Source organism: Homarus americanus, unplaced genomic scaffold (genome assembly GCF_018991925.1).
Source record: "Homarus americanus isolate GMGI-L3 unplaced genomic scaffold, GMGI_Hamer_2.0 scaffold41366, whole genome shotgun sequence".
In the NCBI taxonomy this organism is placed as follows: Eukaryota; Metazoa; Arthropoda; class Malacostraca; order Decapoda; family Nephropidae; genus Homarus; species Homarus americanus.
The window spans coordinates 3520500-3535197 of NW_024723541.1; the positions used below are offsets into that span (position 1 = coordinate 3520500).

Genomic DNA, 14698 nt, shown 5'->3' on the forward strand with positions numbered 1-14698 from the left:
GAGCACCACGGTCCCTATGGTCATACTTGGAGGCGCCCTCGTCCCTGGAAAAACCCCGGGGATCATGGCTGTCCCTGTGAGGGCCCCTAGCGTCGCCAGCGCCCCTAGCAGGGCCATTGGTGGCGCCGCCGTCCCTGTGAGGGTCCCTAGGAGCGTTGCCGTCTCTGCAAGGGTCCCTTGAATCGTTGCCGTCCCTGAGAAGCCCACGGAAGCTCGGCTGTTCCTAGAGGATCCGCTGTGTACATCGCCTTCCCTGAGAAGGCCCCTAGAATTGCAGTTGTCCCTAAGAGCGCCCCTGGTGGATCCAGTGCCCCTGACAGGTCCCATGGCCGCACCGCCGACCCTGAGAGGGCCCTGAGGACGCCTCCGTGCATGGCATGGAAATGTGACCCTCACAGGGATAACGGCGATCCCAGGGTCCCTTACAGGGACAATGGCGCCTTCTGGGGTGTTCCCAGGGACGGCGATGCCCCCAGGGGCCTTACCACAGCGGTGGCGCCTTCAGGGGTCCTTCCATAGGTGGTGTCTCCCCCAAGGACCCTGTTTGGGGCTCCACTGCCCACAAGGACCCTGCCAGGGGCTGCGGCGCCCCTATGTGTCCTCCTAGGGACGGTAGCGCTGCTGTTGGCCCTCCTAGTGGCAGTGGGTGTCTTTCCAGGGGCGGCAGCGTCTCTGCCAGGGGCCACGGCGCTCCCAGGGGCCCTTCCACATGCAGCATCGCCCCAAGAACTTCATAGTTTTGTCGTACATTTTGCATTCCTCCAGTAATCCCTTACTTAACTGTGACAGGAAGATAACGTCATCAATTACAGCCACAGAGAACAGAGCACCCAGTCAGCATTAACATTCTCTTATCTATGCTTTGCTGTTGGATATTTATTCTCGTTTCACTATTTTTAAAATTCTGGGAGATATGAGGTTAAATAAATACACCGCCCATCGCATTTTCAATATTATAGCAACCTTAACAATGAAACGGAGAATAAATATCCAACAGCAAAACATAAGTTGGGGTGTTGTATTGACTGATTGTTCTGTTTTCCTATTGGCTGTAATTTGATGATGTTACCTCTTATTCTACCAATCAAAGTTAAGTAAGAGATTACTGGAAGAATGCAATATGTACGACACCACTATCCATTGTTTTCGGGCACCGTCTCCCCTAGGAGGACCTATTGTGAGCCACAGGCCTTGGCAGGGTCCCTGGGAGCAGTGGCTGTCTCATAAAGAAGCTTTCTTCCTTCCACCTGCATCATCGCCCCAAGAACTTCATAGTTTTGGTCAGACATTTGATTCGTCCACATTTAACTGTGATTGGTACATCGTCATCAATTACAGCCAGTCAACACTTCTGTCTTGAGTGCTTTGCTGTTGGATATTTATTCTCGTTTCACTGTTTAAACTCTGGGAGATATGATAAATGGACACTGTCCATAGCATTTTCAGTATCATCGCAACCTGAACAATGAAAAGGAGAATAAATATCCAACAGCAAAGCATAAGTTGGGGTGTTGTGCTGACTGATTCCTCTGTTTTCCTATTGGCTGTAATTTGATGACGCACCTCTTATTCCGCCAATCACAGTTAAGTAAGAGATTACTGGAAGAATGCAATATGTACAGCACCACTATCCAATGTTTTGGAGCGCCACCTCCCCTAGGAGGACTTAATGTGAGCCACAGCCCTTGGCAGGGTCCCTGGGAGCAGTGGCGCCTCTTAAAGAGGCCTGGGTGGAGCCACCGCCTCTGGAAGGGTCCCTGAAAGTGCCACCGCCTCTGGCAGGGCCGCTGTGAGCACCATGGTCCCTAGGAACGTACTTGGAGGCGCCCCCTTTCCTGGAAAGGCCCCAGGGATCATGGCTGTTCCTGTGAGGGCCTCTAGGATCGCCAGCGCCCCTAGAAGGGCCCATGGGGGCGCCGTTGTCCCTGTGAGGGTCCCTAGGCGCGTTGCCGTCACTGCGAGGGTCCCTTGGAGCATTGCCATCCCTGAGAGGCCCATGGAAGCTCGGCTGTTCCTGGAGGAGCCCCTGTAGACGCCGCCTTCCCTGAGAAGGCCCCCTAGGATTGCAATTGTCCCTAAGAGTGCCCCTGGTGGATCCAGCGCCCCTGACAGGTCCCCTGGGGGCACCGCCGACCCTGAGAGGGCCCTGGGGTCGCCTCCGTGCCTTGCATGGCCAAGTGACCTTCACAGGGATAGCGGCGATAACAGGGTCCCTTACATGGACGGGGTCGCCTTCAGGGGTGTTCCCAGAGACGGCGGCGCCCCCAAGGTCCATACCACAGCGGTGGCGAATTCAGGGGCCCTTCCAGAGGCGGTGTCTCCCCCAGGGTCCCTCTATGGGGCGCCTCTGTCCCCAGTGACCCTGCCAGGGGTTGCAGCGCCCCTATGGGCTCTCGTAGGGCCGGCAGCGCTGGTATGAACCCTCCTATTCGTAGTGGGTGCCTTTGGGAGGGCTCCTGTGGAAATCGCCTCCTCTGGGAGGGCCCTTGGTAGCACCGCCGCCCCTGGATGGGCGATTGGGGGCGCCGCCACCCCTGGCCGGGTCTCTAGGGACGCCACTGCCCCTGGCAGGGTTCCTGGGGTCGCCGACACCCGTAGGGAGGACCCCTGGTGGTGCCGCTGCCCCCGGGAGCCCCCCTGGGGGAACCGCCGCCCTTGGGATGGCCCCTGGTCCATATGGCAGAACGGTCTATCATTGGATAGCACATTATGCTTCCAATATCTTCCCAGGCGGTAATACCTCCCTGTTTGGTAGCCGTGTACTACTTACTATCTGGCTACATGACAATAACAAGGGTGTGTTCTTGGGCTTACGATGCCTGTTATCCTTGAGCTGCCTTTTAAAGTATGGATTAATAGTTACGGATTAATAAATTTCAATGTACTGTACATTAAATTTCCATAATTAGATGTGTATAGTATTGAGGGTTATGGTGACTGGTTGAAATGAGTTATGGTGACTGTTAGAATGAGTATGGTGACTGGTTGAAATGAGTTATGGTGACTGTTAGAATGAGTAAGGTGACTGGTTAGAATGAGTTATGGCGACTGGTTAGAATGAGTTATGGTGACTGGTTAGAATGAGTTATGGTGACTGGTTAGAATGAGTTATGGTGACTGGTTAGAATGAGTTATGGTGACTGGTTAGAGTGAGTTATGGTGACTGGTTAGAATGAGTTATGGTGACTGGTTAGAGTGAGTTATGGTGACTGGTTAGAATGATGTTATGGTGACTGGTTAGAATGAACTATGGTGACTAGTTAGAATGAGTAATACGTGGCAGGGTTGCTTAAGTGAATAAAACATTTGGTATTGATTTTTACCATCTGCTCACGACACTCGTACACACACACACACACAGTACACGATCACCTTCAGACTACACCATAAACACATCTACACAATACACTCCTCCACACAAACAAACACTACATGCCCATCCTCACAATACACCCCTTCACACAAGCAAACGCACCACTACACCCCATACACAGTACACTCTCATACACACTACGCCCTCATACACACTACGCCCTCATACACACTACGCCCTCATACACACTACTCCCTCATACACACTACGCCCTCATACACACTACGCCCTCATACACACTACGCCCTCATACACACTACTCCCTCATACACACTACACCCTCATACACACTACACCCTCATACACACTACACCCTCAAACAGCCCCCTCCAAAAAGATAAACATAAATAGACTCCATATCACCCCCCCCAGCGACACCCTCTCCCGGGTAGTGCTCGTGTGTTTACTGTTTGAGCACCTCAGTACGAGTGTGTGTCGAGCAGCCGAGGGGAGCACACGGGTTGGCACCCACCGGTAGCAACACACTTCGCTCACCTCTAGTCACTTCTTGTACTCAAGCTAGAAGCACTAAGCGACACTGACGCATCGCAGGAAACTTATCTAGTGTTACTATACTTGTACTCAGGCTCTAGAACCACTCAGCAGTACTCTGAAATATCACAGGTAATTCATCTAGACGTATTGCCAATATTGTCAGACTAAATTTGTTCTCAGTGACCCTGTCGTCAATACGTTACACACTGACACATGCCAAAAGGCGACATTCGTGAATAAGTTTTTTTTTTCCTTTGGTTACGAGTGGCACTTGTTATTGTGTTTTTTCTGTCTCTTTGGATTGAAAAAAAATATCAACTTGAACTCATTTTCTGAATACACCCACTCGCTATTTCATATTCTTCCACTTAAGTGCTGTTTAAAGAAAATTATATGTATTCTACCCTTGAAAGTTAAGTGGCAGGTTAGAAATAATATTAACATTCACTCCTTCCAAATTTAAGTGTTAAATTAGGATCCAAAGTGTGAATTGGAGTTTGATGTGACCTTGACCTTTGATCTTGGAGATAAACCGAGTAAATAAACCAAAACAAACCAAAACAAACCAAAACAAATCAAACAAGTAAATAAAAACTAAAATCCACTGTACACTCCAAATATCTTTTCCTCCTTATCATCCTCTCTCTCTGTAGTACCTGGTTTCTCTCTCTCACTCTCTTTTCCTATCAGCTTATCTGCTCGTTTATCTTCTTATCTACCCATCTAGAATATGCTAATTATGATAAGAGACTTTCATATCGAGCAAATTGGTTAGTCTAACCCCAGCTGATACCACAACATATACATGCAGTTATTTACTTAGGGTAGAGTCCCATTTCAGGTGTGTTAACGAGTTGTATGTTCAGGTGTGCCTTTCGTCCCTCTGTATGTTCATTTTTTTTATATCCCTTTCCGTTTCTTCCTCTCTACATCTGTCCACCTGTGAGATTGTCTGTTTTGTTGTTTATTTTTTTGGCCCCTAATCACTCTCTCCAAGGGCGGATCCAGGGGGTGTGGTCCTGAGGGTCTGGACCTCCCCTTTTTCACAGGAAAATTCCAGTACTTTTTCTTTAATGCAGTATTTTACTCAGTCATTTTTGTATTGTAAAAGGTAATTACTATTGGCCTCAGAATATCGCCTTATATCAAGTGCCCATGGCTGCAAAATGGCATAAAAATGCCTTTGATATTGGTCAGATTTAAAAAAATCTTCGGGAGGAAGGGGGGGGGGGGCTTATAGCTCCCCTCCAAAACCCCCCAGCTGGGTGGGCTCACCATGTTCCCCCACCCAAAACTTTCTTGGATCCCCCCACCTTTTGATATTCCTGGATCCACCCCTGCTCTCTCTCTCTCTCTCTCTCTCGCAATTACACCTTTCAAAATCACAGTAAAAAAAAATCCTCACTATGAAAATTACTAAAAATCATGAAGACTAGGCCCAATAGTCTGTACACTAATACAGTATTTATGGATGCTAAGATACAGGTGGGCTGGCCGGACACCTGTTGATCCTCTTGTTTGGCAGGTGTTCATCATGTCAGAAACGTCACCTTCCCACTTGCAGATCTCTCTCTCTAAAATTTAGAGCATGAATTTAGGAAATGTTATAAGAATTTCAGCAAACAACTTATAATTATCCTTCTACCATAGGAATGACCCTTAAATGTTTTTAACATGAGAATGTTTTATCTTCCCCAAATGATGAAGGATGGTGGTGGTAGTGTGTCAAGTTCCCCATGGTGTTGCTGAAGGCCACAACCAAATGTTCTGTAATCAAGGCATGGTAATGTCTTACTGTTCTGTCAATTCTAAATTGATCGTGAACTTTTTCTATACCTTTCTACAGTGTAGTAAATGGGTTATCACATCTCCAATTAATGGGAACATCTATAAAGCACTTACTAATGTTACTAAGGTTTGTTCGGGACGAGGGCATCAGGCCTGAATATCCAGACACTTTGCTGATATTAATTGATACTGAATCGGGCTGGCAAATAATGCTATTACAAATCTTGAAACATTACTTACTTGAGTTAGAGGTGAACACCAAACTTAGGTTGTGTTTGGTCAGAAACTTGTGGTTGTCTACCTTTAATTATTTTCTCTCCCCAGTAATTTGTTGTGTTGTCGGCAGGTTTCTCCTCTGGGCACACATGTGAGACACTACTAACTCCTGTATACATTGTCAACAAGTGCCTGGACATTTAAGGAGTTCATGTGGATGTGTCAAGACTATCGTAAAGAGACAGGAGAAAAACTATGACTATTCAAGAATACTGCAGGGCATGAAGACGGCTGTGAAGATTTAAGAATATTATACATGGTCTGGACAATTGTGACCATCCAAGAAAAGTGTAAAAGTTCAGATAAACTGAACAAAACGAAAAGTTGTGGATGGTCGAAAAATTATGTATTGATGGAAAAAAAAAACCTATGTGAACAAATTTTGAACATGTGGGGAGTACTGTTGACTCAAACACTAGACAGTTAAGTTATCTATGAACACTAAGCTTAACTTAGGAGTATCAGGAACATGGAATTAACTGACAGGAAGGCTATATAGTAGGGATCATCATGGGGCGTCACAGGTGTATCAATCAAAAGGTTTATCGGTGAAGTTGTAGTCGTGATGCTTGTCGTTCAGTTGTCTGACAGGGGCGACGAAGGAATGGAGGTGACAGTGAGAGGCCCTTCCACAACCTTCCTTGTATTCTCCTACATCTTTCTTTCTCTCCTCCTCCTCGCTCTGGAGGTCACCCATGTCCTCCATTCCTCCCTCTCTCTCTCTCATTGGCTCAGGCTTGACCTTCTGCAAGTGTCTACCCTCACAGTTAGACCGACCCCTTGGTAGCGGTCAGTAAACCTGTCGATTGTCTGGTGGTTTTGGTGGATATAAATTGTACTGTGTCGAGAACTATTGGAAGAAAAGTTACTAATTAGATTTCACCACGATGATCCTTCCACTTATTATTATCATCAACCCTGGTGCTTTAACGAGAATCAATTAAGAGTGAGCAAGACATGTAGGTAAAAAAAGGTAACGTATTAAACTAAGAACTATATGAGGCCTTAGTGTACCAAAACTACTCTAAGGTGGACGGTAATTATCGAATCGTCTGAATAATTGTTAACGTTTTGCCCCTCACACCACTGCTATCAGGATTCAATTTCAAGTCCTAGTAATCTGAGATTCATATTTGTTTTGTTTAAGTATAATAACCTCTGTCGGTCTGTATGTATGTCTGTCAGCCGGTGCATGCCCAGTACTTGCCAACAGTGCGTAACAGAGACGTGACTGATCGCCCAAGCGGCTAATGAGCCGATCAGTGGTGGAGGATAAAAGTAAATACGTATCTGTTTTACATAAAATCATCTGTCAGTTTGTCTACCTGACTGTCTGTCATATATAATATTCTGTCATATCATTTATATATATATATATATATACAGTTAACCCTCACTTTACGCGGTTAATGTAACCCGGAGGGTACCGCGGAAAGTGAGGAACGCGTAAAGTGAATAACATAACATATGGGATTAATTGAAATAGAGTCCAGGCCGACCCCCAAACTCCACTTTTTGACGACACACAACTATGTTGTAGTAAAAATATTATCTTAACTTTATGATGGCATGCACACACAATTAATAATTAAGAGAAATATCAATAATATTAGGTTTTTTAACACTTACATTAGTAGAAAAGATGGCTGGGCACACGGGGATGGGCGGTTGGTTCCGAGGCAGAGGGCAGATTATTGGCCCTCACCTGTATCACTTGTATCAATTGTATCACTATCCACCACAGAGGCTTGCAGGGCCTCTTTGTCAAACCCCCCAAAGTTCATATAAGTCCATATCCTCACTATAATTATCACTATCACTGACTTGGGCCGGCTGTAGTGGGTGGCGGGTGAAGAACTGGTAATGTTTTGATGACTGGGCGACCTTGTGCGCACCATTTTCGCGCCTCTTACACAACATGGCGGATGCGGGAGGTTTGGATCCAAAAATGGCGCGGCTTGCCAGCCGCTCTCCGCGTAATGGGGTACACGCACCGCGGAATGTGAGCATGTTAGGTTCCAGCAGGGCACCGCGTTAACGGTGAAACGCGGAATGCGGAATGCGGAATGCCTGTCTGTCTATTCATATCTGCCTGTCTACCTATATCTGTCTGTCTGTCTGACTATATCTGTCTGTGTTTGTCTGTCTGTTTATATCTATCTATCTATCTGCCTATATGTCTGTATGTCTTTGTCTAAATCTGTCTGTTTGTTTGTCTATCAAAATATGAGCTAACATCTTCTATAAGCTTATACAAGTTATAATATTGATGATATATTCCTCCTATACTGCCCCTATAAAACAATTATGTTCTCCATAGCAACGATACATGTAAATGAAAATAACAGTCCTAAGAAAAAAAAGGAATAAACAAATCAAAGAATTAAAAAAAAACTCTTCTAACCATAAAAAAAAAAACTCGTCAGGTTTACAAGGTCTCTGAGAGTCACAGGACCCCAGCTGCTGTATTAAGTTTCAGAGGGCCTTTGAGTACCAGATAATAACATTTTCTTAGGAATAAATAGTACATTGGCAGAAAATTTAAGGTTTATTCTATATTCCTCTTTCCAACATACACATAATATACTGGTACACTAATAGTTTACATAAGACCAAATGTACACACACTTTAATATATCAAAGAATGCCAACCTCAGGCAGACAGTGATAAAGCATTTTCATCATTCACAGCAAGATAATTTTTCTATGATGAAAGTGAATACAGGGGTACTTATAAAACACTGCTTTATCTACTGAATTCAAATATCTAATTGATGAACCAAGGCTTATCACTACTGCCAGCACACAGACATCATCATCACACTGCACGACCACAACAACGTAGAGAAGTTATAATGTACAGAACACATAGACAATATACTTAGACTCATATAAAGATAATTGGCCCTAGTTGAGCCGTGCACTCACGGAGTAGCAACACTGACCACAGCTTTCAAGTAAGTGTCACTAATGTTTACTTTAGGCCCTGGATCAATACCTAATTATTGTACTACACAAATTTTAAAGTTTTCTAACACTTAGTGTGTTAATATGATACGAGAGTAGAGGCAGCGAACTTTGAGAGAATCAGTGTTGTGCCGCTACAGTGACTGCAGTGCTCAGCCGAGTGTGTCTGTTGTATAAGTCTTATATTATGGCGGTACTTTTATCTCTGAAATAGGAATCCCCATAAAATATCACAATTTCAAACTCAATTAAATGATTACATACTTGTAATTCTATAATATTTTCATAATATTCAGACAAATCCTACTGATCATAACTTAAGAAGTACTCGGTGAAACATTTTCTGATGAGAATGAATAACTCATGGTTTGGTCATCACTGTAGGATATGATTATTATTACACAGTGTATCACCACCACATAAGCTCTCCGGTCTCTTCTACAGCTATTTCATACATTTTTCATTCATTTACCACACAATATAATGAAAGACTACACACACACATACAGTCCACTATGAGTTGCACCTTCCTAGTATCCAGAGTTTGTGCAGATTTGTGGAAATGTTCGATATGTCTGTTGAATAGACGACAAATACAAAGACAGTGGTTGATGCCTTAATCAGCATGAAATGAGCACGGTATTATTATTCACTACCGTACTCTCTTTGAAACACCAACAACCACTCTTAAACTCGATGCAATATGATCGAGATTTCAAAGAGTGTCAATACTGTAGATTGCAGCCATGGCACTTAAGCTCAGACCTATTGTCTAATATTTCATGCGGTAAAAGCTATTCATACTTAAGAGTGTACAGTAGTGTATTTAAATCTTACAGTACACAGGAGAAGATGAGCTAGCCTGGCTTCATTCATAAAATTTTGCACAATTGTTAATAAAGATGATTTTGCCATATTCACCACTTTCTGAACTACTGTACAGTACTGACAAAACTAAAACTGTGATGTCATTAACTGATCATTAAACTCCTAATTATGTATAGCCATTACCTCCTTCTAAATACATCTCCAAGATGTAAATCAATTATCATCTTGGAGGTTCAGGTCTGTATCGCTCTTCCTCGGGCGTCAGTGCTGGCTGCCAATGCCTCAAACTTTGGCTGAGATATCAGACTTGGCTAGATTTTCAAACACCTCCACTGTTGTAAGCTTACAGTGTAGTTAAGTATAACATACACCTTTAAACTACAGCCATACAAAATGCTTAGTATGTTTTACATGCGTACAAACATTTGGTCTGTGACCTATGGTTGAGCACAGCATATATAAAATGCCAAAGGTATATTTGGAAACCACACATGACATTCAACCACCCTGTAGTAGGTCTACAACACTGGAGGTAGATGACGCAATCACAGTGATGTAAAAATAGATTATATTAAACCCCATAGTTAGAAAATCAGTGTATATTAGACGATACACAAAATTTTATTCAAACCATAATCAACATGAAACTGATAAAGATTCTAGTTTGATTAAAGTTTCGTCTTATATAATTAATTTTCCATTTGTGGGTTTCAATGCCAATTTTGAGGTGACAAACAATATGGCCAACTGACTCGAACAATGGGTAATCAGTTAAACTACATTTGGTTCCTTTTGCCTTCCTATGAAAAGCTCTTTGGCACACCATGAATCATGCCTCATCACCAGCTTGTGAGAAGACCAGTCATGGCTCCACAAGGAAGGTTAAATCTAATTAAAGTACAGATTATCACAAATATAAGCATGAAAAGGAAGAATCAACATGTTTGTAAGCATGAGAGGGGCATGTTGATTTGTTTTTATCTGCAATGAATGTATTGGTCTTGGGGTAGGAAAGGGTTTACCAAAATATGAAACAGGAATGTGGCTGTGAAGATAATGGACATGATCCCATACACAAGATGAACCAGTGCACTACACAATCCACAAAAAAGCATTGGAATGATAAACTTTTGATATTTTATAACCTCAGTGCCATTTTTTACTAAAAGCTATACTGATTATATTGATGGATATCACATAAATCAACTTTTATAATAAATATCATATGGATAAGTACAGTATACTGTACTGTAATAAATCACCTAAATTTGACAAAGAACTATTCAATTGTTTAAATTAGCTTTTCATTATTTTGTTTCTCATCTATAAATTCAGATTTCCATAAATGTTTATGGTATAATTACAATATAATATATATTAACAGCACTTTACTATAAACTTTCCATGGATAATTCCCTCCCCTACAATGCAAGTGTATAAGGAGAACTATGGATTCAGATAGTGTAAACAGTGTATAGTCTGTGAGGAGTGTTTGTGTTTTCATGTTTAGAAGCTGAAGCATCTAAACAATGGCTAAATATAAAGATTCAAAGACAACAGAGACTGGAAGTTATCACTGCTAACTCTAACAGAGTAAAGCCAATTTTAACTAGCACTCACAAATAGTAAAGCCAATCTGGTAAACGAGAAGAAGCACTTGCATGGCATGTACTTCAGATAGTCACCACTTAGGAATTAAAAAATGCCTACCAAGTTGCTGGAAAGAACTCAAATGGCAATATCTTCTGATTCTTTCTACTGCTCAAAATCTTGCAAAAGTGGTGATACAATGTAATCAATGCCTGACCACAAATTTATAATACTAATTATTAATTTAATGTATCAAAAAATAATATCAGTATCTGATAATTAGATCCCAAAATGTGAAAAAAAATGCCACTCAAATTTTTGCATTACCCGTATTTAAAATTACCCATAAGAGAAGCTTTAACTTTTTATATTTTGTTTATTAAGAGTTCTTTCCAGCAAACTGTTGCAGACCCTGAACTCTCACTTGGGACCCATCCTAATCACTGGTCATGAGCCAGTAATACAAAAGACTCTAAGGCTGCTCCTTGTAGTTGCCTTTTAGTGCTGCTCAGAGAACCTTAAGAATCCATCTGAGGTCACCTTAAGCAAAACAAGCTAGTGAGATCCAGATGATCTGCAAGAGATTTTTACTTGGTATCCAGTTGGCTTTAAAGGAAACATACTTGTAGACAAAATGAGATATCAGTACTTGTATGAATACTTATCTCTGAATGGCAAGAAATCTGGACTAATCCATCTCAGAATATACAGTACAATAAGGCTCCGCTCCTGTACTAACATATGACTTATCAAACATTAAAGAATACTAACATCATACAGCTTATAAATGGTCTTGGCGCTGTTAGTAATATAATGCCTTATCAATTATAAACAATAGAAACATCACATTAAGAGATCAAAAAGACTAAATAAAATCTAAAAGACATATAGACAAGGTGCATTATAAGCAATACGTGTGTGACTGAATCCTTCGACACTGTGCAATAAAACAGAACATTCTACTGTACAAACAGTACAGTAGTCACATATCTCGATCTTATATTTCCGTTAACAGAAACAGAGATGAGAATTTCTTCTTCAAAGAGAAGGTAGATTGTCACTCATATTCCCTAAAGAAATATGATGCAATATCGAATCTTTCTTGTGGTGCTATAATAAATTAGATACAGTATTTATCATTTAGGTTTAAATGTAGCCTCAGGATCCATGATAAAATGCATTGATTGCCTTGAGTCAAAAGCAACGATCATGCAACATTTACAGAGTAAACAAACCCACAAATATTTCAAGGAGTTTCAAACTACAAGAAAAGTAAGTCTACATTAAAGCCCTTCCTTAATACTTCAAGAACTCTCTTATAAACACACTCATCCCCTCACTTATACATCACTATCCAATAAGAATGATCATGGTTTTTACTTAAAGCTGCCAGTACAGTAGTTTACATCATTAACATAACAATAGGTATAAACTCTCTTAGGATGCCTCACAAATAATAAATATAAACAAGTTTATTGAGAGAAAAAGCAGAGACCAAAACTATAACCACTCTTTCCATTGGCCCCTTTAACTGCTCCTAGTTTATGTTAAACAGATAGGAATATATCTAATAATTAAGCCCCTTAATTATCTTGTGAACCAATAATCTACAAGGTGTGATCCAAAAGTTCCAAGACTGGTTTCATAAAACCTTTCTCTTAGCAGAGATCAAAATCGAATCATCAGCAGTTACTCACCTTGGGTATAAGTTGTTTACCGCGTCGATTTGGCGGGAATCTGTGGCGCCAGCCGGCTGTAGTGAAGTTTTCTGTGAGTGTGTGTACCGGCCTATCTGCTAAGTCAAGTCAGTCGGCACTCGACCCCCAACATGGAGGGAAGTATTGAGCAATGCTGTGCCATCAGATTTGGCTTCAGAATAGGAAAAAATGGTGCAAAAACCCATGAAATGATCAAGGAAGCCTACAAGTTTTCAGGTGGCACAAGCACTTCAAAGAAAATGAGCATCGTTCTGGGCGGCCTTCCACTGAGAGAAATGATGAAAATGTCCAGAAAAATGACCAGCTTGTCCATGAAGATGGTAGGGTGACCATCTGTGAGATTACAGAGTGACTGCACTTCTCCTATAGAAATGTTAACCGGATTCTGACTGACGACCGGCAATTGGCTGCTTCACCAGGACAACACACCTGCGCACTCTGCCCTCTCTGTGAATGATTTTCTGGCAAAGCACGGAATTCCAGTGGTCCTCCATACACTCCAGTTCAAGTTGAACCTCAAAGGGAAGAAGTTCATGGACAGAATGGAGATCCAGGAAATATCGCAGAAGGTGCTCTCCAGCCTCACCAATGAGGACTTCCAGATCTGCTTCCAGAAGTAGGAGGAGCAGATTCAGCACTGCACTGAGGCCTCTGAATTGAGTTGAATTGAATTGAATGGAGACTATTTTGAGTGTGACTAAAGTTTCACTGTAATATCTTGAAAAACAAAGATTTTATGAAGCCAGTTTAGGAACTTTTGGATCACACCTCGTATATAGATAAAAAATAATGACACATGTTGTTAGCAAAATCCGAGTTCCATTTTATCTTAAGAATTGTCAATATCTGGTTGATGTAATAAATAAAAACAAGAGGCAGGATATATCGTAGAATAACAAAGTCTCTGAGTTTTATAGCTGATGTCCTGCACCATGCAAATGAATGACTAACTGTAAGTAGTAAGTGAGAGGACAAAACTTTAAAATAAAAAGTATTTCCTGTTGAAGGCCCAATTTGATAAACACATTTTTATCACTTGTAGACATTAGAACACCTTCGACTCATTTCTTCCAGTATATACAAATAAGAATCATTGGTGACCAAGACAGAGCGATCAAACTAACTGACCTCTACTTGTTACACTTCACCCACTCCAACATATTGATTACCACACTCGTGTCCAAGTGATCCCATCAATACTAAATGAACCACATTAGAGATGTAATCATACTCCACAATCATTTTAAGGAGTGCCAAAGAGTGATCGTATTCCTAAGGGTAAGAAACTAATCAGGAGTATGATCCATAGAGAGGCAGTCCTGGGTGCTACGGCTCCTCCTGTAGTGGCAGTTAGACGGTCCCCATAGACATCCAGCAGACGTAGGGCTACACCATTGCTCCAGCCAAAGCCCACCTGAACGTCGTACTCTCCACCACCTCCTGGTAGACCCATCACACTCACGTTGTACTGAGGAGAAATTTAAGTTGTAAATTTTGTTAAGAATTATTAATGCCAAATGTTACAAGCTTTCTACAAATTCATTGTATGAAATTACCAGTACCAGTATTTACTATAAGACCCAAGGGTGCAACAGTAGCGTACATTCTACATAGATATTTAAAATACTTTAGAATGTGTACAGGTATTATCAATTATTTTTTA

The 14698-nt window shown here is 41.9% G+C and overlaps 1 protein-coding gene and 1 long non-coding RNA gene across 3 annotated transcripts in view; one reads left to right on the forward strand and one right to left on the reverse strand.

Annotated features, from left to right (window-relative positions):
* The first annotated feature begins 3804 nt into the window (after positions 1-3804).
* On the forward strand, positions 3805-6340 carry LOC121863663. Its single transcript, XR_006088436.1, has 2 exons — positions 3805-3997; positions 6003-6340. It is a non-coding gene; the product is annotated as an uncharacterized LOC121863663 (long non-coding RNA).
* A 2127-nt stretch (positions 6341-8467) lies between these two features.
* The window catches only part of LOC121863573 (trehalase-like), a 117316-nt gene continuing 111085 nt past the window's right edge, over positions 8468-14698 (reverse strand). For both annotated transcript variants that reach the window (XM_042362285.1, XM_042362286.1), the window contains exon 12: positions 8468-14503. In XM_042362285.1, coding sequence (XP_042218219.1) covers positions 14279-14503 — 225 coding nt within the window. In that variant the 3' untranslated portion in view covers positions 8468-14278. The remainder of the gene's footprint in view (positions 14504-14698) is intronic.